Below are 25,449 nucleotides of genomic sequence, written 5' to 3' on the forward strand. Positions count from 1 at the left end.
GAAAAAGTGAATTTGATTTTATTATAACATACAATAAAATCAATAAATACATACAAATATAAAACAGACATGTGTAAGAGGGATACAGGAAGTAGCAGCAAGGGTGCAAAACAGACAGGGGCCATGCAAACATATAGGGTTTTGTTTAAGGGCCAAAGGGGACACAAGTCCCAGGCATCCTGAATGGTTAAAATCCTAACAAGACCAAGTGGTTTAAAGACTATCATGAGCAGTGTCCTTAGAAATAGATAGCCAAAGGTGTATAGAGAAAGCCAGGACCTGGGGAGGTGTTACTACCAAAACGTAAATGACCCAACTAGCTAGTAAGAGCTACATGGCTCACCCTGGAAAAGCACAGGGCCCAAAATGTGATAGGTACATTCCCAACGCGCGTCTCGTGTGGAGCGTATCCGGCTTTATCAAGGGAAGGTCATATCTGGGAGCGCGCAGCAGAAGCTGCGCGGGCACAGACAAAAGATGCCGGACTGCAGTGCCGAGCCACGAGCGCGCCTGGCGCACGCTCACCACAGAGCCAAGGCAGGTGAGTATAGATGTGTAGTAAAATGTAAAATACCACCAATGTACATAGAACACCAAAGAAAAATTACATGAACAGCACATAGTGTGTAAATGGGGAGAACATACCATGTCAACAGGGAATAACTGCAGAATGTAGACCATAGCTTTGGGCCCATATATAAAGGTGGAATGGACCAAATCTGGGCAAATGGGGACAAAAGCTACAAAAAAAGACAAAAAAGAGTAATATTAATAGCAAACAAATGCAACAAACAAATAAAATATTAATAATACTGCAAAAGCAACACCAAAAAACACCATGGATAAAAAAAACTATTGTTAAAAACAAATAGGGGGAGAGAATGCACATGGTGACCAGAAATTCATAGAAATGAAGCAAAACTGAGGGATTCATTCAGTCCCTTGGGGGCCATCATATCCAAAGTGACAATCCACTTAGCTTCTCGTTGTGCCAGGAGGCGTTTAACATTACCACCCCTAGCCCCAAGACGGATGATATCAATACCCCAGACAGATAGGGATCTGGCATCACAGTCATGGAACTGACGAAAGTGAAGGGGGAGTGTTTTGAGCTCAGAGGGATCAGTCACTGACCTGGCTGCGCCAGTGTCCCTGACATGCTCCCGAACCCTGACTCTAAGCTCCCTAGATGTGAGTCCAACATAAATAAGTGGACCTCCACCGGTGGCATAGTAGATGACATTAGTGGAGCTGAAGGAGATCCGATGTTGGATTTTACAATGTCTATCACCTGCTGCAGAGTCAAAGGTTTGGGTACACAGGACATTGGCACAAACCAGGCCGTGACCACAGGGAAAACAATCCACCTTAGGCTGAAAGGAAGAGAGGAAAGTATTGTTGGCAGGGACATAATGGCTCCTGACAATTAGATCATTGTAGTAGTTTTGTGCATTTGGACATATAACTGATCTGCGCTGTACAAATCCTTAATAAAGTACACATAGACATGATATTTCCTGCTCACATTACATCAAACATATGATCGCTGGGTGCTGGATTCTTACACAGACCCAGATTAGCTACAGCATGCAGTACACATACTTGTATTGGTGGAGAAATATTTATAATATTAAAGAAAATTAAATCAAAATCCAATAAATTAAAAAAAAAAAAAAAGGAAAATGACACTGAAAGTGGAAACCATATACCTTATGTCATGTGTCTAAAAAAGGTTGCACAATCAGTAAAAGTATTTTAGTAGCTTTAAAAAACTGTAATTATAAAAAGGTAATTGATGAAAGAATTTTAAAATACATTTCTTTTAAGTCATAGCTCTATCGTTTAGGAGCACTATATAGAACCTCTTTACTTTCAAGTATCAAGTGTCTTAAATTTACTGTGCTTGGTCCTGGGCTTTAATCTCATGCTGTTGTATATTTAGGGTGCTGGTTTAAAATTATTGCTCCTAATCAAGCAGAAGCAGGTCCAGTCTCTGGTTGTCAAACTAAGCCCAAGACAAGGAGAAGAGAAAAGTGGTTTATTACTGCTTCTGTCTTTTGTTTTGATGGCTACAAAGCAATCAGAGAGTGCAATGTATTCAGGGGTGGATTAAGAGTAGCAAGGGCCCCGGGCAGTTTAGAAGACGCGGCCACCCCCACACACACACACCTGATGTATCACGTGACATGTCACATGATCTCCTGTGATAGATCATGTGGTAGTTCGCGTGAAATTAATTTGGCACAATATTAAGATATAAATTATAATATTTTTTTTTACATTAATTGTATGACTTAATATTGAGCACAATTAAGTATGCTGACATCCCCTATATACAGTATGAGACCCTATATGAGACCCTACACACAATATGAGCTGCCACAATCCTCCCATACACAGCAGGAGGCCGCACGTAGCCATCTATACACAGCGGGAGGCCACACGTAGCCATCTATACACAGCAGGAGGACGCACGTAGCCATCTATACACAGCGGGAGGCCGCACGTAGCCATCTATACACAGCGGTAGGCTGCACGTAGCTATCTATACACAGCCAAAGGCCGCACATAGCCCTCTATACACAGCGGAAGGCCGCACTAGCCATCTGTAAACAGCGGGAGGCTGCATGTAGCCATCTATACACAGCGGGAGGCCGCACGTAGCCATCTATACACAGAGGGAGGCCGCACGTAGCCATCTATACACAGCAGGAGGTCGCACGTAGCCATTTATACACAGCGGGTGGTCGCAAGTAGCCATCTATACACAGCGGGAGGCTGCACGTAGCCATCTATACACAGCAGGAGGCCGCACGTAGCCATCTATACACAGCGGGAGACCGCACGTAGCCATCTATACACAGCGGCAGGCCTCATGGAGCCATCTATACACAGCAGGGGGTCGCACGAAGCCATCTATACACAGCAGGAGGCCACACGTAGCCATCTATACACAGCGGGAGGCCGCACGTAGCCATCTATACACAGCGGGAGGTTGCACGTAGCCATCTATATGCCGGGAGGCCGCACGGTGCCATCTATACACAGCGGGAGGCCGCACGGCACCATCTATACACAGCAGGAGGCAGTACGGTGCCATCTCTACACAGCAGGAGGCCGCATGTAGCCATCTATACTCAGCGGGTGGCCGCAGGGTGCCATCTATACACAGCGGGAGACCGCACGTAGTCATCTATACACAGCAGGGGGGCGCATTGTGCTATCTATACACAGCAGGAGGCCGCACGGTGCTATCTATACACAGCATAAGGCCGCACGTAGCCATCTATACACAGCAGGAGGCCGCACGGCACCATCTATACACAGCGAGAGGCCGCATGTAGCCATCTATACACAGCGGGAGGCTGCACGTAGCCATCTATACACAGCAGGAGGCCGCACGGTGCCATCTATACACAGCAGGGGGCCGCACGGCATCATCTATACACAGCAGGGGGCCGCACGGCGCCATCTATACACAGCAGGAGGCCGCACGGTGCCATCTATACACAGCAGGGGGCCGCACGGTGCCATCTATGCACAGCAGGGGGCCGCACAACATCATCTATACAAAGCAGGGGGCCGCACGGTGCCATCTATACACAGCGGGAGGCCGCACATAGCCATATATATACAGCAGGAGGCCGCACGTAGCCATCTATACAAAGCAGGGGGACGCACATAGCCATCTATACACAGCGGGAGGCAGTACGGTGCCATCTATTCACAGCAGGAAGCCGCACGTAGCCATCTATACACAGCAGGAGGCGTTACATAGCCATCTATATACAGTAGGATGCTGCACAGTGCCATCTATACACAGGAGGAGGCCGCACGGTGCCATCTATACACAGCGGGAGGCCGCACGTAGCCATCTATACACAGCAGGAGGCCGCACGTAGCTATCTATACACAGCAGGGGGCCACACGGCGCCATCTATACACACCGGGAGGTCACACGGTGCCATCTATACACAGCGGGAGGCGGAACGTAGCCATCTATACACGGCAGGGGGCCGCACTGTGCCATCTATACACAGCAGGAGGCCGCACGGTGCCATCTATACACAGCAGGAGGCCGCATGTAGCCATCTATACACAGCAGGGGGCCGCATGGCACCATCTATACACAGCAGCAGGCCGCACGGTGCCCCTCAGATACAGCGGGAGGCCACACGATTCCCCCCCAGAGACAGCGGGAGGCTACACGGCGTCCCCCCAGACACAGAGGGAGGCCGCACGGCGCCCCCCCAGAGACAGCGGGAGGCCGCACGCAGTCACACACACAAACATATACAGACATATACACACATATACGCATAAACAGATTTCAAACACAAAAGTACATATAAACAGACATCACACAATGATATCTGCCTGCACACACACACACACACACACACTCACTCACCATCCCCCGGCTCCAGTCGTCCAGCTCCTCTCCGGTGGTAAGTAGCAGTGCAGGGCGCGTACAGAGTGATGTCACACTAGCAGACACGGCCACGCACAGGGCCGTGTCTCCTAGCTGTGACGCGGCCGGGCCAGCACAGGGAAGTTAACAGGTGCAATGCTGGCCCGGCCGAAGAAGAAGCAGCGGCAGTGCGCCGCTGTTGTGGGAGCGGTCCGGGCGTCCCCCACCTCTGACTGCCGGTATGTGCCGTGGCGCAGCACATATTATAATGAATGCAATCTGACCATGGACCCCGGGCGGTAGTCCAGATTGCCCTCATTATAATCCGCCTATGCATGTAGTATACAAGAAGCTTCAGCACTTATCAAATAATCGCTGGGTATCTGCCAGCAATGTAGAGTTGCTAGGTCTTAGCAGACCTATCATCTCTGCTAGTGAATTACAGTATATCACTGTAATAGGCTGTTTTTCCTTGTAATTGGGGTTCGTAAGGATACCCCAGCTTCAGTTGGAAAAAAAGATCAATAAGGTAAAAAAAATGTTTCCAGGGATTTGCATTGATCTTCTGGTGAGCAAATTATGTAAAGCAAATATACACTTCCACCTCACCACATACTTAGTCATTACCGCAAGAAAAATAAAAAAAAATCTGATTTTTTTTTTCCTATAAAATACTTTTTATTGCATAAGAAAAAAATAAAAACCTACACACAAGGTATCAACATTACCATAATAAATTGAAATATGAATTCAACTGATAATTAGGTGTCAAACAACAGTAAGAAATAAAAGCAAAAATTAAATGAAAAACTTTAAAAAAAAAATTTAAATTTTCTGTTTAAAAAAAATTATAAAAATCAAATAATAATTTATATGTATCCCAAAGTAGGTCTATAAAATAATACAATTTGTCACACATAAAACAAAGCCTTATGCAGCCATGTGAGTGAAAAAATAGAAAAGTTATGGCAGCTGAAAGGGGAGGCTAAAATGAAAATAAATTGGCGGGTTTCTAAGGCCCATTCGGGCCTGGCCATTAAGGTCTTAATATCTTGAACTGGTTTATTATGAATTTGCAGAATGTAATTGTATTTCTGGAACAGTGTGCTGCATTGGAAACTGTATGGAGATCCAGTCTAAAGCAATGATTATAAATGGTTGACCAGAACTGTTTTTTCTCTAATTATTTAGTAACTAATTGCTTTCTAGCTTGCAGGCTTTAGTGACAGTCAATTTTAATAACATCATTAAATTTGTACATAAGTGTGTTTTTTCGACATCATTGCGAAGATTTTCTTTTTTTATTTCTTTTCTGATCCTTTGGTATTTAAAAATGCCTATTCATTTAATTATGTTTAATGCTTCTCAATTTCTAGAATGTTATCATGGTTACAATTATATGTTTTAACTTGCCAATGTGGAAATGATTGATTCCGCAAACATGAAACATTTCAAAATGTATGCTTAATTGTTGGCAATGTAAGTGAGTGTTAAAGGGAAACTGACACCAGGTTTTTGCTACCCCATCTGAGAGCAGCATGATGTAGGGACAGATACCCTGATTCCTGCAATGTATGACTTACTGGGCTGCTTTCTGCAGTTTTGCTAAAATCACTTTTCTATCTGCTGCAGATCTAATAGTTCAATGAATGCAGAGCTTTGTTTGACCCCGCCCACACACCTGATTGGCAGCTTTCTGCATACACTGTGCATAGGTGAAAGTTGCCATTCAGTGGTGGGGTCAAGGTTATACAGGGCTCATTAATATGGAAGACTACATGGCTGCAGGTTTACTAGTGATATAGTTATAATCTGCTGATAAAATGGAGATTTTATCAAAACTACAGAAAGCAGCCCAGTAACTGACGTATCACTGGAATGCGGACCTTTGTCAGTAAAGCTTGGCTGATCTCAGATTAGGTGGCAAAAAAAACGGTGACAAATTCCCATTAAACAGGTTTTTCCATTAACTATAATGGCCCTTATTAAAATATATTTTTTCTAAATAATCTTGTTATACTTCTGTTTGAGTGTGTGTAAAACGTGTTGTTCTTTTCCTACCTGAGCAGTGCTGTGCTGCAATTTGCACATGTCTGACTCCTCAAACCCTTGTATATGTTTTGTGAAAATCAAAGACGCTCGTAGAAGTCTATGCACACTACTAATTGTGGGCAGTAATTGCTTGTCAATGCAAATGCTAAACTTTACATAAACACCTGTAGACATTCTGGAAATCAGTGCAGCCCATCTATGAATGCTGCCAAGAATGCACCATAAAGAAGCGCTCCCTTTAATTTTTTTATCCTCTCAATATATTGCAATCATCATTTTATATAGCCCTGTGTACTTACAATTGCTCATTTTGTTCTACTGCCCAGTTAATTCTTCTCTTTTCCATTAGGTCTATGATATCACCTGATTAAAAACAAACCAGCTGAAGTGATCTAAGCTCTATGTAGAAAAAGGAAGACTCTTTTCCCTGCATGAGTCATCCCCCTCTTCAACTCCTGATCCAACTGCTCCCTCCTACCTACTGCTAGGGACTTTTGCAGTGACAGATGACTCATGCAGGGAAAAGACTTCCTGTTTCTACACAGAGCTTAGAAGGATTCAGCTGGTCTGTCACGTGATGTCATAGACCTAATGGAAAAGAGAAGGACTAACTGGATGAACAATTGCAAGTACACAGTGCTACAGTAGGGAAAATAAGTATGTGATACACTGCTGATTTTGCAAGTTTTCTCACCTACAAAGAATGGAGAGGTCTGTAATTTTTATCGTAGGTACACTTCAACTGTGAGAGACAGAATATAAAAAGAAAAAATAGAAAATCACATTGTATGATTTTTAAATAATTAAATAGCATTTTATTGTATGAAATAACTGTTTGATTATCTACCAACCAGCAAGAATTCTGGCTCTCACTGACCTGTTAGTTTTACTTTTAGAAGCCCTACTAGTCTGCACTCATTACCTGTATTAATTGCACTTGTTTGAACTCTTTACTTGTATAAAAGACACCTGTCCACACACTCAATCAATCACACTCCAACCTCTCCACCATGGCCAAGACCAAAGAGCTGTCTAAGAACAAAATTGTAGACCTGCACAAGGCTGGGATGGGCTACAAGACAATAAGCAAGCAGCTTGGGGAGGAGGCAAGAACTGTTGGCACAATTGTTAAAAAATGGAAGAAACACAAGATGACTGTCAGTCTTAATAATTTTAAAATCATATAATGTGATTTTCCGGATTTTTTCTTAGATTCTGTCTCTCACAGTAAAAGTGTACCTACGATAAAAATTATAGACCTCTCCATTCTTTGTAGGTGGGAAAACTTGCAAAATCAGCAGTGTATCAAATACGTATTCTCTCCACTGTATATTTATAAATTTGACCTAAAACTAGATCAGGTTTTCACAGTCATAAAAGTAGATAGAGAGAAACAATTTAAACCATGGAGTCAAAAATAATTGACTTTGTCATTTTTTTATTAAGGAAAATGATTCTATAATAAGTCTGTGAGAGGCAAAAGTATGTGAACCTTTGCTTTCAGTATCTAGTGTTACCCTCTTGCGCATCAATAATTTCATCTAAACATTTCCAGCTTTTCAACTACATTATATTGGTGGACTTTCTCCCATTAACTGCTCGCTTCAGGTCCTTTCACAATATTTAAGTAGGAGCGAAGGTCAGGACATTGAATTTGCCTTTCCAAAACTTTAACTTTATTCTTCTTTAACCATTCTTTTGTAGAATGACGCATGTGCTTTGAGTCATTGTCTTGTTACATGACCTATATTCTCTTGAGTTTCAGGTCATGAAAAGATGTCCTGACATATTCCTTTAGAATTTGCTGGTTTAATTCAGAATTCATTGTTCCATCAATGGTAGCAAACCATCCTGGCCTAGATGCAGCAAAACAAGCTAATACCATGATACTGCTACTACCATCATGTTTAACAGCTAGTATGAGAATTTTATTTTGTAATGCTGTATTTTTATTTTTACAGATGTAACATTTCTCTAAACAAAAGAGCTCTTTTTGATCTCCTCCGACCACAAAACATAGTTCCAATAGCCTTCTGGCATGTACAGGTGATCTTTAGCAAATTGCAGATGGGCAGCAATGTTCTTTTTGGAGAGCAGTGGCTTTTTCCTTGCCTTCCCATGAAGCACACCATTGTTATTCAATGCACCCTTGATGATAAACTCATGAAAATTAACATTAGCTGATATGGGAGACAGAGGCCTTCAGTTTCTTAGAGGTTACTTTAGGATCCTTTGTGTCCATATACCTTGTTCTTGGAGTGATCTTTGTTGCCCCCAAATTCTGTGGAGGGTAATAATGGTCTGAATTTCCTCAACTTGTGCACAATAGGATTGTGGATTGATGAAGTCTAAACTCTTCAACAATGGTTTGTAACCTTTTCCAGCCTGATAAGTATCAACAACAATGTGACGCTGGTGGTTGTGCACCCACTGCGCCACTGGCCAGGCTTACACTGGATGGGCATGACTAATTGGCTACCTGGTCTTCACCAGTGCCTTTTATGGTGAGGATAGGATTGGGCCACAGGATAGTCACCAGGTGCCACACCAGGGCAGTGACCGGAACTGCAGCAGCTGACCCATGGGTCAGAGCAAGTATGCGAGGTACAGAGGGGAGAGACAGCAAAGTAGTCAGATGATCCGGGGTCAGTGCAGGCATCACAGGTTGGCAAACAAAGTCGGGGTCAGGAGTGGAGAGGTCAGAACAGACGAGTAGACAAGCTGGGTCCAAAACAAAGGAGACTAAACAGATCTACACCTTGACAGGAAGCTAGAGACAAAATGAGACTAGAACCTAAGCTCAGACAAGGTATGGAGGGCATCGCTACCTGTTATAGCACCTGCAGGCTGGTGATTGGCTAAGGAATTCAAACCCTGCAGGACACAGCAAGGTTAAATTCCTGCAGGATTTGGCCGTGCTCCCCTATAGCCATGTGAAAACATCAGGGGTAAGGAGCAGCGTTGGAAATGCTGCTTGAAGAGTCACTGCGACAGGGCAGCGAACGCAGTGATTAGCACGGTACTGGGAATGCATGCAAGTTACCACCATTACAAACTCTTCTGAGATGCACAGAAATCTCCTTTGTTTGTGACATGTATCTCTTCCAAAAATGTGTTGTGAACATCAAACATTGATAGATCCTTGTGCTTTAACTAAAAAGATGGCCCTCTCACACCTGATTGTAATCCAATTGATTAATCCTGTTAATCCTGTGTTTCATGTTTCCTTGTTGAAAAAGGCTGACGTATCTGATAGGGACCTCACTGTCACAGTTCCTCCTGTGGTGGAAGACGGCGAATATGAAATTTCGCGTATCTTGAATTCTAGGTGGCATAGAGGGAGATTACAGTATCTTGTCTCCTGGAAGGGTTTCGGTCCCGAAGACAACTCCTTGGTAAGGACGGATGATGTCTCTGCTCCTAGGCTTGTTAAAGCTTTCCACAGGAGGTTTCCGGATAGGCCTGGGCGTGGAGGATCCAGAGGATCCTCATAAAAGAGGGGGTACTGTTAGAACCCTCCTGTTAGTTTTTTCTATCTTGTGTTTTGTGGTCACGTGACTATTTGCCTATATATTGCAGCTTCGCCCTTCTGGCTTTGCTGGACTTCAGTGTTGTTTGACTGTTTTGCTAGCATGGTGCTTCGGTACCTATCTCTGTCAGTTTGCTTGGTCCTCTTGGACCTCTAGTACTTTTTGTCAGTTTGTCTTTTGTGTTCTACAACAATTTGTGTTTAGGAGGTGTCCCATTTTTGTCTCAGTCCTTAGTTCTTTTAGGGACCCCTCCCTTAATTCTATAGGTCTTAGGTTTTGCATCAAAAGCAGCATTTTGATGTCACTCCACAAATCCTCAATTGGATTGAGTTCTGGGGATGGGGTTGGCCACTTCAAAACATCAATCTTGTTGGTCTGGAACCTGGAAGTTGCTCGCTTTCTGGTGTGTTTGGGGTCATTGTCCTACTGAAACACCCATTTCAAGGACATTTCTTCTTCAGCATAAGGCAACATGATCTCTTCCAGTATTTTGATACATTCAAACTGGTCGATGGTGCCTGGTATGCAGTAAATGGGCCCAACTCCATTGTATGAGAAACATCCCCAAGCCATTGTGCTTGTACCTCCATGTTTTACATTCTTCACAGTGTACTGTGGCTTGAATTTAGTGCTTATGTGTCGTCTCACAAATAGTGTTGAGCCACCCCCGTAGTGTTCGGGTTCGGTTCGGTTCGTCGAACACCGGGATGTTCGAGGAACTGTTCGTCGAACTGTTCGTCGAACACATTAGAACACCATCGAACACCGTTTAAAGCAATGGCAGGCAAACAAAAACACATAAAAACACATAGAAAACACCTTCAAAGGTGTCCAAAAGCTGACAAACTGCTCAGAAGACACTCTCTTTAAAAAAGCCGGCCGGCAATTCAGCAGCGGCAGACACCGGTACCCGACAATTTAGACAAGAAGGAATAGAGCATCACACATAGATTAGATAGATAGAAACATGTCAGTCACACATATAAGAAGCACAGTGACAGTGTTGGTTACTGTACTTGTCCTTTAGTGTAAAGGATTTATTAAAAAAAATATTAGTGTTTTCATGCACCGTCTCTTTAAAAAAGCCGGCCGGCAATTCAGCATTTGTACCCGACAATTTAGAACAGAAAGATAGAGCATCACACATAGATTAGATAGATAGAAACATGTCAGTCACATATATAAGAAGTACAGTGATAGTGTTGGTTACTGTACTTGTCATTTAGTGTTAAAATAAAGGATTTATTAAAAAAAAAATTGGCGTGGGGTTCCCCGTAATTTTAGTCTCTAGCGGAGGTTAAGCAGACTGCTGGGGCAGATGTCTGAAGCCTGGGAAGGGGGTAATACCTACGGAGCTTCATAGGCTACTAATATCAGCCCCCCGCTGAATACCTAGCCTTTACTAGCTATTAAAATAGGGGACCCCAATAAAAAATGACATGGGGTCCCCCCTATTTTAATAGCTAGCAAGGGCTAGGCAGACAGCTGGGGGCTGATATTAATAGCCCAGGAAGGGTGCCATGAAAATTGGCCCCCTCCCAGGCTAGAAACACCAACCGTCAGCCGCCCCAGAAATGGCGCATCCATAGGATGCGCCAATTCTGGCACTTAGCCTCGCTCTTCCCACTGCCCTGTAGCGGTGGCAGTGGGGTAATAGGGCTGGGGTTGATGTCAGCTTATAATGCCAGCTGACATCAAGCCCAGGTTAGTAATGGAGAGGCGTCTATAAGACACCCCCATTACTAACCCCATTGTCAAAGTTAAAAAAAAACACAAACACCCAGAATAAAGTCCTTTAATTGAAATAAACACACAATTCTTTATTGTTCTAAATTAAACCATACTTACCATCACACCCATTCCAGCTGAAGCCAACGATCTCCTGCAATAAAAGAAAAATAATAAAGCAACATTATCCTTACCTTTCCATGGTTCCCACGACAGCTTCAGCTCTGCTACATCGAGATGACAGGATGGACCGCAGCAGAAAGCTGCCATCCAGCCTGTCATCCCGCAGACACTGAGAAGCGCAGGCATGCTTGCGCTCCTCAGTGTCTGGCTGTGACGGCATCCAGATGAGCCGAGGTCATGTCCAATGAACTCGGCTCACCTCATGCACGTCACTGACAGCGTGGGAAAATTCTCCTGCACTAATCGCTTCAGCGTGAGAACTTTTCCACGCTGTCAGTGACGTGCATGAGGTGAGTTCATGTCCAATGGACTCAGCTCACCTCATGTTCGTCACTGACAGCGTGGGAGAATTCTCACGCTGTAGCGCTGAGTGCAGTAGAATTTTCCCACGCTGTCAGTGACGTGCATGAGGTGAGCTCATGTCCAATGATCTCAGCTCACCTCATGTACGTCACTGACAGCGTGGGAGAATTCACACGCTGAAGCGCTGAGTGCAGTAGAATTTTCCCACGCTGTCATTGACGTGCATGAGGTGAGCCGAGTTCATTGGACATGACCTCGGCTCATCTGGATGCCGTCACAGCCAGACACTGAGGAGCGCAAGCATGCCTGCGCTTCTCAGTGTCAGCGGGATGACAGGCTGGATGGCAGCGTTTCTTTTATTGCAGGAGATCGTTGGCTTCAGCTGGAATGGGCGTGATGGTAAGTATAGTTTAATTTAGAACAATAAAGAATTGTGTCTTTATTTCAATTAAAGAACTTTATTCTGGGTGTTGTGTTTTTTTTTAAATACTTTACTAGAAATTCATGGCGGTCATGTCTAATATTGGCGTGACCCCATGAATTTCGGGCTTAGGGGCAGCTGATAATACCAAGCTGGCCCTAACCCCTTTATTACCCAGTGAGCCACCGCACCAGGGCCCTGGATGAGTTGGATGCAGCGCCAGAAGATGGCGCTTCTATGAACGCGCCATTTTCCGGGGTGGCTGCGGACTGCAATTTGCAGTGGGGGGGGGCAGAAAGCTTGGGCCTCCCTGCGCTGCGGATTCCAGCCCCCAGCTGCCTAGTTGTACCTGGCTGGACACAAAAATAGGGCGAAGCCCACGTATTTTTTTAAAAATTATTTCATGAAATTCATGAAATAATTAAGAAAAAAAAGCCTTCCCTATAGTGTTGTGTCCGGCCAGGTACAAATAGGCAGCTGGTGGTTGGGGGCAGCCCGCTGCTGCCTGCTGTACCTGGCTGGACACAAATATAGTGCGAAGCCCCACTTCAATTTTTTTCAATTATTTCAGGAAATTCATATATTTGTGTCCAGTCAGGTACAGCAGGCAGGAACGGGCTGCCCCCAAACACCAGCTGCCTATTTGTACCTGGCCGGACACAACAATATAGGGAAGCCCTTTTTTTTTAAATTATTTCATGAAATAATTAAAAAAAATTGACTTGGGTCTTCGCACTATATTTGTGTCCAGCCAGGTACAGCAGGCAGGAACGGACTGCCCCCAACCACCAGCTGCCTATTTGTACCTGGCCGGACACAACAATATAGGGAAGCCCTTTTTTTCTTAATTATTTTATGAAATAACATAAAGAAAATTGACGTGGGGCTTCGCCCTGTTTTTGTGTCCAGCCAGGTACAACTAGGCAGCTGGGGGCTGAAATCCGCAGCGCAGGGAGGCCCAAGCTTTCTGGGCCACCCCCGCTGCAAATTGCAGTCTGCAGCCACCTGGAAAATGGCGCGTTCATAGAAGCGCCATCTTCTGGCGCTGTACCCAACTCATCCAGGGCCCTGGTGCGGTGGCTCACTGGGTAATAAAGGGGTTAGGGCAAGCTTGGCATTATCAGCTGGCCCTAAGCCCGAAATGCATGGAGTCACGCCAATATTAGACATGACCACCATGAATTTCTAGTAAAGTAATTAAAAAAACCACAACACCCAGAAAAAAGTCCTTTAATTGAAATAATCAGTGAATACGAATAGCGGTACCAGAGCGCCAATAACAGGGCAAAAATATTAAAAGGACTGATTTATTAATACACACACAACGCGTTTCGGTGGACACAGCCACCTTCATCAGCCACCTTGTTCTCTCCTCTCTTTACACTTTAATTGAAATAAACACACAATTCTTTATTGGTCTAAATTAAACCATACTTACCATCACGCCCATTCCAGCTGAAGCGAACGATCTCCTGAAATAAAAGAAAAATAATAAAGAAACATCATCCTTACCTTTCCATGGTTCCCACGACAGCTTCAGCTCTGCTACATCGAGATGACAGGCTGGACCGCAGCAGAAAGCTGCCATCCAGCCTGTCATCCCGCAGACACTGAGAAGCGCAGGCTTGCTTGCGCTCCTCAGTGTCTCTCTGTGACAGCATCCAGATGAGCCGAGTTCATGTCCAATGAACTCGGCTCACCTCATGCACGTCACTGACAGCGTGGGAAAATTCTCCTGCACTCAGCGCTTCAGCGTGAGAATTCTCCCACGCTGTCAGTGACGTGCATGAGGTGAGCTCATGTCCAATGAACTCAGCTCACCTCATGCACGTCACTGACAGCGTGGGAGAATTCTCACGCTGAAGCGCTGAGTGCAGGAGAATTTTCCCACGCTGCCAGTGACGTGCATGAGGTGAGCTGAGTTCATTGGACATGAGCTCACCTCATGCACGTCACTGACAGCGTGGGAGAATTCTCACGCTGAAGCGCTGAGTGCAGGAGAATTTTCCCACGCTGTCAGTGACGTGCATGAGGTGAGCCGAGTTCATTGGACATGAACTCGGCTCATCTTTATTCCGTCACAGAGAGACGCTGAGGAGCGCAAGCAAGCCTGCGCTTCTCAGTGTCTGCGGAATGACAGGCTGGATGGCAGCGTTCTGCTGCGGTCCAGCCTGGCATCTCGATGTAGCAGAGCTGAAGCTGTCGTGGGAACCATGGAAAGGTAAGGATGATGTTGCTTTATTATTTTTCTTTTATTGCAGGGGATCGTTGGCTTCAACTGGAATGGGCGTGATGGTAAGTATGGTTTAATTTAGAACAATAAATAATTGTGTCTTTATTTCAATTAAAGGACTTTATTCTGGGTGTTTGTGTTTTTTTTTAACTTTGACTATGGGGTTAGTAATGGGGGTGTCTTATAGACGCCTCTCCATTACTAACCTGGGCTTGATGTCAGCTGGCATTATAAGCTGACATAAACCCCAGCCCTATTACCCCACTGCCACCGCTACAGGGCAGTGGGAAGAGCGAGGCTAAGTGCCAGAATTAGCGCATCCTATGAATGCGCCATTTCTGGGGCGGCTGACGGCTGGTGTTTCTAGCCTGGGAGGGGGCCAATATTCATGGCACCCTTCCTGGGCTATTAATGTCAGCCCCCAGCTGTCTGCCTAGCCTTTGCTAGCTATTAAATTAGGGGGGACCCCACGTCATTTTTTTGGGGGGGTCCCCCATTTTAATAGCTAGTAAAGGCTAGGTATTCAGCTGGGGGCTGATATTAGTAGCCTGGGAAGCTCCGTGGGTTTTACCCCTTCCCAGGCTTCAAACATCTGCCGCAGCTGTCTGCTTAACCTCCGCTAGAGCCTAAAATTATGGGGAACCCCACGCCAATTTTTTTTAAAATAAATCCTTAATTTTAACACTAAATGACAAGTACAGTAATCAACACTGTCACTGTACTTCATATATATGTGACTGACATGTTTCTATCTATCTAATCTATGTGTGATTCTCTATTCCTTCTATTCTAAATTGTCGGGTACCGATGCTGAATTGCCGGCCGGCATTTTTAGAGAGACGGTGCATGAAAACACTATTATTTTTTTAAATAAATCCTTTACACTAAATGACAAGTACAGTAAGCAACACTGTCACTGTACTTCATATATATGTGACTGACATGTTTCTATCTATCTAATCTATGTGTGAAGCTCTATTCTTTCGGTTCTAAATTGTTGGGTACCGGTGTATGCCGCTGCTGAATTGCCGGCTTTTCATGTTTCACTGTGAGCACTGTTCCCATCGATTTGGGCAATCACTGTAATGCCACAACCACCATGGCTGTGGCATTACAGTGAGTGACAGACAATCCCTGCATGATTGGTGCTCTAAATAGCGCCAGACATGCAGGACACGGTTTTAGTGCACGAACAGTTATCGAACATAACCTCGAACAGCCGAATTTTTTGCAAATCATTCGGGTTCGTCGAACAACTCGAACACCGCCCAAAACAGCTCGAATTTGAGATTGGCGAACAGTTCTAGTCGAACACCGCTCATCTCTTCTCACAAACTGTCTGCAGCCTTTAGATCCAATAAAAACAATCTTGCTCTCATCTGTCAATCAAATATTGCGCCACTTCACTTTAGGTTAATCAATGTGTTCTTTGGCAAACTGTAACCTTTTCAACACATCTTTTTTTCAGAAATGGCAATGGTACTCTACAAGTGTTTCTTGCAAATAGTTTGGCTTCATGTAGGCATCTTCTGATGGTTGCAGGACTCACAAGATCTTCGTTGATCTCCCTTGAGCTGATCATTGGATGCTTCTTTGCTATTCTTGTGATTCTATGATCTATGCAGATGCTAGTATTCGTTTTCCTACCACATGTTTCGAATTTTGTTTGACATTTTAAAGCATTGGAAATTATTTTAGCTGAGCTGCACTTATTTATATATTTCCCCTCTCCAATAATCTTCTTAACGAATGTTCTTTCGCATTCATTACAATGTCTGGAACAACCCATTTTACTCACTGAGTAAGCGCTAAAGCCAGCAGGTACACCGCTATTAATTAGAACACCCCCTTTTATTAAATGAGTCAGTTACACCCAATTAGCAGCGTGCATTTTATGACTATTGATTCTGTTGGTTGCCCATTACTCCCCTACACCTAATCATTATTTTTTTCCCATGTTGTATGATCTTTTCTGCTGAAAACAGTAAACACATAGTGATGTTAGACTATGTATTATTTTGCACATAACTAGTTGAATCACTCACAGGCATAAGATATTGGATCATTTTCCTCATTTAAAAATGACTAAGTATATTTTGACTCAATGTTTGATTTGGTTCTCTTTATCTACTTTTAGGCCTTGTGTGAAAATCTGATTTTGTTTTTGGTCACATTTATGCAAAAATATGAAAAATACTGAAAAGTTCACAAACTTTGAAGCACTAGTGTGCAACTATACCTTACTACTATTAAGCTCTTTCCAATAATATCCAGTTTGTACTTGAGCTAGTCTGAATAAAGAGTTGTGGAGCTAACAAATGATTCATTCTATGTTAAGATTAATAACTAACAACCAGCTTCTTTCTCTAACCTACTGTGGTCCTATCAAGCACAAAACAACATGGTGATGCTTGGCCTCACTTTTGTTCATAGTCTACATAAAAATAAAAAAAAAATCTCAATTTGATAAATTGTCTTTCTTGGGCCCAGTAGAGCAAGCAAAAGTATTTTGCTAAACTGGAGACCGGCACATAGAAAGGTGTATGCAGAATTTGATAACCTCTGTCAAAACTCTCTCCGAAGATGAGCCTCATTGATAACTAAATGGTTTCTTAATAGTAAGGCCTGCCTTACAGTTTACAATGGTATGTAACTCAGACTGTTAGCCACAAACATGTGACTACTTTCAGTAGATTGAGCATGATGTTTTTAATGTTATAATATAGGTTTTAGTTGAGTAAAAGTGCTAAAATTGTTTTAATTACTGGATGGGCAAAATGTCTAGAAACCCCTGGAACAAAAGTGGTTAATAAGTCATATAATTTTTTAAATATGATACGTAAGTATCCAGTTGAGCACAAAATAATGAAAATGTTCAGTACATGAAAAATGTCACATTTAATGGAAGTTTATTGATTACATTCACATCTATTGCTCAGTCAACTGATAATATTTTGTAAAGAAAATTTGAGTGCATTATTTGGTGCCTAGTGTTGCATGCTACACCATTTCCTTAGACAATCTACACCCCTTATCAGTGAGGTCATGCTGAAGTCAGGCAAAAAGTGTCTAAAATGCATAATAAATATGTTGCAAGTTATGAAAGACTTTTTTGGTGCAAAATATGCCCTATATTCTGGTGCATTTACCTTAACAAATATGCAACAAAATGTCAACTTTTTAACAAGCTATTCTCAACATGATTTTTGGCTGGTATAGAACTAATAAAGGGGGCATATGCATCTCAAATTCATCGATGGTGTTAATAAATTATTCATTGATATAGAGCATTTGGTAAATGTTATAATTGCCAATTGATTCAATGCATTTAATTAATTACCAGGAAGAGTTGTCAAACAGCATGTCAATCACATATGCAATGCTTCTTCTGTTGGAAACTGAATGAACACAGTAGCTGTATTTCATATTTAATGTTTCAAATTCAATATGGGTTCATATATTCTAAACTGCAGAACTAACGCCTTATTCCTAGCTGATAGTCAGTGGTCTACCACTAATAACGCTAGACCATGTGGTCAGGGGGGCCCAGTGCCTGCACCTGGATGCAGATACAGTTGAAAACAATGGTAGAACAGGAAGCCATCAGCTCCTTGTTCCATCATTCACTCTGTGCATCTGAGCTCTGAGTCTCAGAGCAGCAGGCACAATGATGTTAGTACATCACAACCACCGTGCTGAGCTTCAGAATTCATACTGCAGAGATCAGAGCAGCAAAGGAATGGGGAGAGGTGAGTCATTTTATTTTCTATTTTATCAATCACTTACTTATATGGAGCTGCTATTATACTCTGTGTACGGCTCTGGGGGGGGCATGGTACTCTGTATAGGGCTGTGTGGGGGCTATTATGCTGTGTAAAAAGCTGTGTGGGGGGCATTAAAATGAATGGAATTATACTGTGTTGGCGCTATCTGTGTTGAGTACTGTATTGGGTCTATCATACTGTGTGGAAGTCTGTAGAGTGGTCATTATATTGTGTGGTGGGCTGTGTGGAGGCCATTCTACTGTGTGGAGAATGGTGGGAGACTCATACTGAGTTGAGGCACTGTGGAGGCCAGCATACAGTGTTGTGGGACTGTGGGAGGCAACATACTGTGTTTTGGACTGTGGTGGCCATAATACTGTTTTGTGGGACTGTGGGGGCCATCATAATATGTTGTGGGACTGTGGGAGCCACTATGCAATTTTGTGAGACTGTTAGGGCTAAAATGCTCTGTTGCAGGGCTGTTTGGGATCACCATACTGTGTTGTGAAACTGTGGGGATCATCATCTTACTTTGTTTACAGATGTATGGGACCATTTTATTGTGTGGAAGGCTTTTTGTGACCATTACATTGTGTGGAGGGATGTGTAATATCATAGTTTAAAGATCCTAGTCTGGCTTTGCCCCAGCTGGCTTTTCCCAGCATTGATAGAGTTGATCTACAGGTCTCTTTCATAGCGAGAGACCTGTCTATCACCAGGGGCAGTGCCAGACTAATCCCATTTCTGGCTATGGTTCCCAACTGGATCTTCAATCTATATTTTCTCTGAAACACTAGAGCATGTCATGGTCTGATTCATGCTGTCCATGGTTTGAGCAGCAATAATCAGATGACAGGTTCCCTTTAAGGAATTTTAAGCTTTTTATAATTCATTTTTTCTATTCCCACCAAAACCTTTATAGAGGTTCTGTCAACATATTTCACAAAATAAACTGCATACATTATTGAAAAGATTTATTGACGTGGATTTATTTTAGAATGATTCTTTAGTCATAGAGTCTAGCAAGAGAGTGAAAGACCTCATGAGTCCTGTGTATTCATTCCCTCACCACCTATCTTGATTGACAAGTTCCCTCAACGACCCTCCTCCCCCTTGCTGCTGAAATCTCTCACTACTTAGTGCAAGCAGCCAGTTGTTGGTTATGCTAAGTGGGTCGATTAAGTTTAGCTAAAGAATACACTTGGGCTGACAAGCTCTGTCACACTTTTTGTGGACTCAAATATCAAAAGGAATTACACAGGTATTTTCATATGGATTATATGACTTGAAGAACACCAGCCAAAAGTGATTTATTTTGTTTACACAGTTTCCTATTGTGAAATATGGTTATAAGACCTCCCAAAACATTCTATTTGCTATCATTGTATTGTTCAATTTTCTTAAGATTTAATGAAACCTTTAATAGTTAGTAGACAAGGCTCAATAAATGTTTATGGCATCCCAATCGATTTTAATCAATTTTGGAATGATTTTAGTCTTATTCCTGAGTGAAAATAAGAGTAAGTGTTAATGGATTTAGTTAAAATTTTGTGTGTTTAGCTTATTAAATAATGTGAATATCCTTTGCTAGGTCTCTCCAGGATCTTTCAAGACAAACAGATATACCTTATGGTACGGTTTTGGATTCTGCTGTATATGATCACGTTCGGACGAAAGGTATGAATCCATTTGAGCGGGACAGTATGTATTCCCAAATGTGGCGGATGATTAACAAGAATAATGGAACGGAGAACAATGTACAGGAATCTCTAGAAGGCATACAAAAGGTAAGCCATTTATTTGTCAATATTTTCAGCAAGAGAAACAATGATGTGGTGTCATATATAATTGAATTGCTGATGTGTAGATTTATCATTCATAAGAGGATTTCATGCATAGTTGAGAGCATACATTTTCAATCGGGATTCGATGGACTCTGGTAAATGATTCTGGAGAAACACAAGAGGAAAATATGGGCAAAACACTTTGGGAAAGGCTAGGACAGGAGCATGCAAATCTCATTCAGATGATAAAAATAAATATTAGAATTCTTTACTTACTCCTGTATTAAGGATTTCTATTGTGTAAGGCTTTGAATGTGATTATGCTTTCCCAGTAAGTGACTCCTAAGAAGCAGCGGGACATTTCATGTTTCGTACTTCCCCATGGTAATAAGTTTGAGAATCACTAGTTGAGGGTGAGTGTAGACATAACAAAACTGGGCAACAAATACAAATATTAGATGCTTTTAAATAAGCCTACACCTACTTGTATGAATTTTAGGAGTTTTTTTCATATGAAGTTTGGTCACCTACAATTTGATTCTCGTACTTCTCCATTCACGAATTTGAAAACCTTTCGATAAGTGTCAAGTTCGCATTATTGCTACCAGGGTTTCTTTAATTGCCCTCTGAGAGAACTTGTGGTCTACTAATGGGTCAGGAGGTTTATACAAAGAATGCATGAGATGAGAAGCAAGAGAAGAATCCATCTGAATCTTGTATACTCTATATGTGTGTCAGTGTATTTATACGTGTTTATACAGTATGTATGCATGTGTGTCTATTTATATGTGTGTTTTATATTTATAGTATGTGTGTATATTTATGGGTGTGTGTTTATATGTGTGTATTTATATGTGTGTGTTTATATTTATAGTATGTGTGTGTATTTATGGGTGTGTGTTTATATTTGTATGTGAGTCTGTGTGTATTTATATGTGTGTGTGTGTTTATATGTATGTGTGTGTATTATTTTACAGTGGCATGTAAAAGTTTGGGCACCCCTTGTCAAAATTACTATTATTGTGAACAGTTAAGCAAAGTGAAGATGAAATGACCTTTAAAAGGCCTAAAGTTAAAGATAACAGATTCCCTTTGTATTTAAGGCAAAAAAATACATATATTGTAATTTTTTGTATTTTAAAAATTACAAAAACGAAAATGGGCCGATGAAAAGGTTTGGGCACCCCTGGAGATTTGTATGCTCAGATAACTTTGACCAAGGTTTCAGATCATAATTAGCGTGTTAGGGTTATGGCTTGTTCACTATCATTGTTAGGAAAGGCCAGGTGATGCAAATTTCCCCAATTTATGAAAACCCTGCCTCTTCAAACCTTGTGCCAAAAAACAGTTCTTCTAAGATGCTGCCTAGCACTCTGAAAATGAAAATGGTGGAGGCCCAGAAAGCAGGAGAAGGCTACAAGAAGATAGAAAAGCAGTTTCAAGTTGTCCTTTCATAGCTGAGCGATGGCATGATGCTACCGCTCAGCTGTGAATTCAGGAGACACTGAGCAGAGCCTGAGAACCACTGCCTGTAGCAGCCGGTAACTTCAATGATGTCACAGCTGGTCACTGAAGCTGATCTCCCACGCTCAGCTCTGTGTCTCCTAGCTTAACAGCTGAGCGGTCGTATACCACCATCGCTCAGCCATGCAATCTAGATAAAGCAGAGTTGGCCTCTTCGTTGGACATATTTATTATTGGCCAACAGATGGTGTATTATTATTTTTAATTTTACATTATAAAATGGGTAAAAAAGGGTGGGTGATGTTTATTTAAAATAAAGGAGTTTTTCTGTGTGTTTATTTAAAATAAAAAACTTTTTTCTGTGTGTGTCTTTATTTAATTTTCACTATGGGGTTAGTAATAGGGGTGTCTGATAGACATCTCCCCATTACTAACCCAGGGGCTTGATGTCAGCGGAAATAAAACAGCTTACATCAACCCCAAAATTATTACCCCATTTGCCATTGCACCAGGGCAAATGGGAAGAGACGAGTCTAACCACCAGATTTGGCGCATATAGTGGATGCACCATTTCTGGGGCAGCTGAGGACTTATGTTTTAAGTCTGGGAGGGGGCCAATATCCATTCTTAACCTTTGCTGGTTAGTAATGTTAGGAGGGGACTCCACATCATTTTGTTGGGAGGGCACCTTTACTAACCAGTAATGGCTATGCAGGCAGCTGTGAGCTGATATTAATTGCCTATGAAGCTTCATGTATATTGGCTCCTTCCCAGAATAATACCACCAGCTCCCCATGGTCTGCATTCCCTCAACTGGTTAAGAAAATTAAGGGGGACCCCACGCCAATTTTTTCAATTATTTACTTATTTAAAAAAAAACATGTACAGTAAGTTCCAGTGCATCTAAAAACAAAAAATAAATTAAAGAAAAAAAAGACTTGGGGTCTTCTCTATTCTTGATAACCAGCACAGGTAAAGCTGACAGCTGCGGGCTGCAGGATCCAGCTGTCAGCTTTATCTTGGTTGGTTATCAAAAATTGAGGGGTCCCATGCCTTTTTTTAAATTATTTAAATAAATAATTTTAAAAGATGACATGGGGTCCCCCCATTTTTGATGACCCTCCATAAATAAAAATGGCAAACCATCCCGCAAAAAAACAAGATCTAATATGGCTCAGTCGGCAAAAAAATAAAAAAGGTACTGCTCTCAGAAGATGACGATGCAAAACCAAATTTATTTTTGTAAAATATTGTTTTTAGTCTGTAAAAATAGCAAAACATAAAAAAATATAAATCTGGTATCGCTGTAGTCGCTCCGACCCAACGAACAATTCGGTCTTATCACTTTTACCGCACGGTGAACGGCGCAAAAAATAAAAATAAAAACAGTAAATGAATTGCTGTTTTTTGTTCATTCTGTGTCTGAAAAATCTGAACAAAAAGCTGTCAAAAAATATCACGTACTCCAAAATGGTACCACAAAAGACTCGTCCAGCAAAAAAAAAAATCACTCATACACAAAATAAAGAAGTTACAGCTCTCAGAATGTGGTGACAAAAAAACTAATTTTTATAAAAAATAATTTTTATTGTGTGATAGTAGCAAAACCTAACAAAAAAAACAATTTAAACCTGGTATCACTGTAATCGCACCTACCCGAAGAGTAAATCTGCCTTATCACTTATACCTCACGGTGAATGGCGCAAAAATAAAAATTAAGAATCATCCTGGAACTGCTGTCTATTTGTTTATTCTGCCTCCCAAAAATCAGAACAAAGCTCGGCTCAAATTTATCCTGCGCTCTCCTCTGAGTGCTTACGATGGAGTTTCGATGTAAATTCCCCAAAACCATGATTCTGAACCCGGACGGAAGCACTCACTTATGAGGCAGATGGAGTCACTTTGGACTTGTCTCTGTTCTGGCGGTGTCCCATCATTTTAGGCGTCTTTTTAGCGTACAATTGAGGATGACCACAGATCTGTGCACGCATAAAAAGATGGATGCCACCGGAGCAGACGCCAAACAGAGCACAAATTGTCTCCCTCTGCCTCATTATTGTGGGTGGTTACGTTGGGGGTTTCGTCTGAATCATATTTTTGTGGGATTTACACGGAAACCCCTATGTAAGCGCTCAGAGTAGAACACAAGAATGTGATCCAGCCTTATTCTGGAAGCGATCAAAAGTATTATGTGCCCCAAAATGTTACCAATAAAAAATATAGATATCTTGCACTACTTGCGTGTGTGACAGCGTGGGAACAGCAGTGTTCTGACCAGTGGTAATGAACTTACCGCTGATCTGAGCCAGTGTTTCCCATGCTGTCACACAGATGACAGTGTGGGAAACGCTGGATGTTCGGGCCCAGGTTCGGGTTTGAATTCGGGTATCGTTCTAGAACCCAAACCAAACTTTTTTTAAATGTTCGACTGAACTTGACGGACCCAAACATCCACAAGTCCGCCCATCACTACTAGAGAGGCAAATCAGAACCCCTGCTTGACTGCAAAAGACCTTCAGAAAGATTTAGCAGACTCTGGAGTTGTGGTATATTGTTCGACTGTTCAGAGACACCGGCACAATTATGGCCTTCATGGAAGAGTCATAAGAAGAACACCTCTCCTGCGTCCTAACCATAAAACTCAGCATCAGAAGTATACAAAAGAACATCTAAACCAACGTGATGCATTTTGGAAATAAGTCCTGTGGACCAATGAGGTTAAAATAAAACTCTTTTGCCACAATGATCAAAGGTATGTGTGGAAAAAAGTGGGCACAGAATTTCAGGAAAAAGAACATTTCGCCAACCATTAAGTATGTCGGTGGATCAATCATTCTTTGGGGTAGTGTTGCAGCCAATGGCACGGGGGACATTTCACAGGTAGAGGGAAGAATGAATTCAATGAAATTTCAGCAAATTCTTGATGCAAACATAACACCATCTGTAAAAAAGCTGAAGTTGAAAAGAGTATGGCTTCTACAAATGGATAATGATCCTAAACACGTCAAAATCCACAATAGACTACCTCAAAAGGCACAAGCTGAAGGTTTTACCATGGCCCTTTACAGTCCCCTGATCTGAACATCACTGAAAATCTGTGGCTAGACCTCAAAATAGAAATGCATGCTAGATGACCCAGGAATCTCACAGAACTGGAAGAATTTTCAATGGCTGAAAATCCCTCAAGAAGAATTGAAAGACTCTTGTCTGGCCACAAAAAGCATTTACAAGCTGTGATACTTTCAAAAGGGGTTGCTACTAGGTATTAACCATGCAAGGTGCCAAAACTTTTGCATGGACTTTTTTTTTTTTGTTGGAATATTTTAAATATAACAGATGAAACTATATATATATTTTTTGCCTAAAATACAAAGGAAATGTATCATCTTTAACTATAGGCCTTTTAGAGATCATTTTATCTTCAACCTGCTTAACTCTTCACAATAACAGTAATTTTGGTCAGGGGTGCCCAAACTTTTACATGCCACTGTAAAAGAATTTACTATATTTGCAAATTGTCTGCCTCTGTTTAGGATTATCAGTATCATTATATGAGTATATTGAGTGGTAGCCTAT

At 42.2% G+C, this 25,449-nt stretch overlaps 1 protein-coding gene across 2 annotated transcripts in view; it reads left to right on the forward strand.

The window, feature by feature from the left end:
- Window positions 1-25,449, forward strand: part of GRID2 (glutamate ionotropic receptor delta type subunit 2) — a 1,987,749-nt gene that overhangs the window by 1,690,189 nt on the left and 272,111 nt on the right. For both annotated transcript variants that reach the window (XM_073638161.1, XM_073638172.1), the window contains exon 13: window positions 20,217-20,412. In XM_073638161.1, coding sequence (XP_073494262.1) covers window positions 20,217-20,412 — 196 coding nt within the window. The remainder of the gene's footprint in view (window positions 1-20,216; window positions 20,413-25,449) is intronic.

This window comes from Phyllobates terribilis, unplaced genomic scaffold (assembly GCF_046119375.1).
Source record: "Phyllobates terribilis strain yellow unplaced genomic scaffold, ASM4611937v1 Scaffold_1__5_contigs__length_1240528914, whole genome shotgun sequence".
Taxonomy (NCBI): domain Eukaryota; kingdom Metazoa; phylum Chordata; class Amphibia; order Anura; family Dendrobatidae; genus Phyllobates; species Phyllobates terribilis.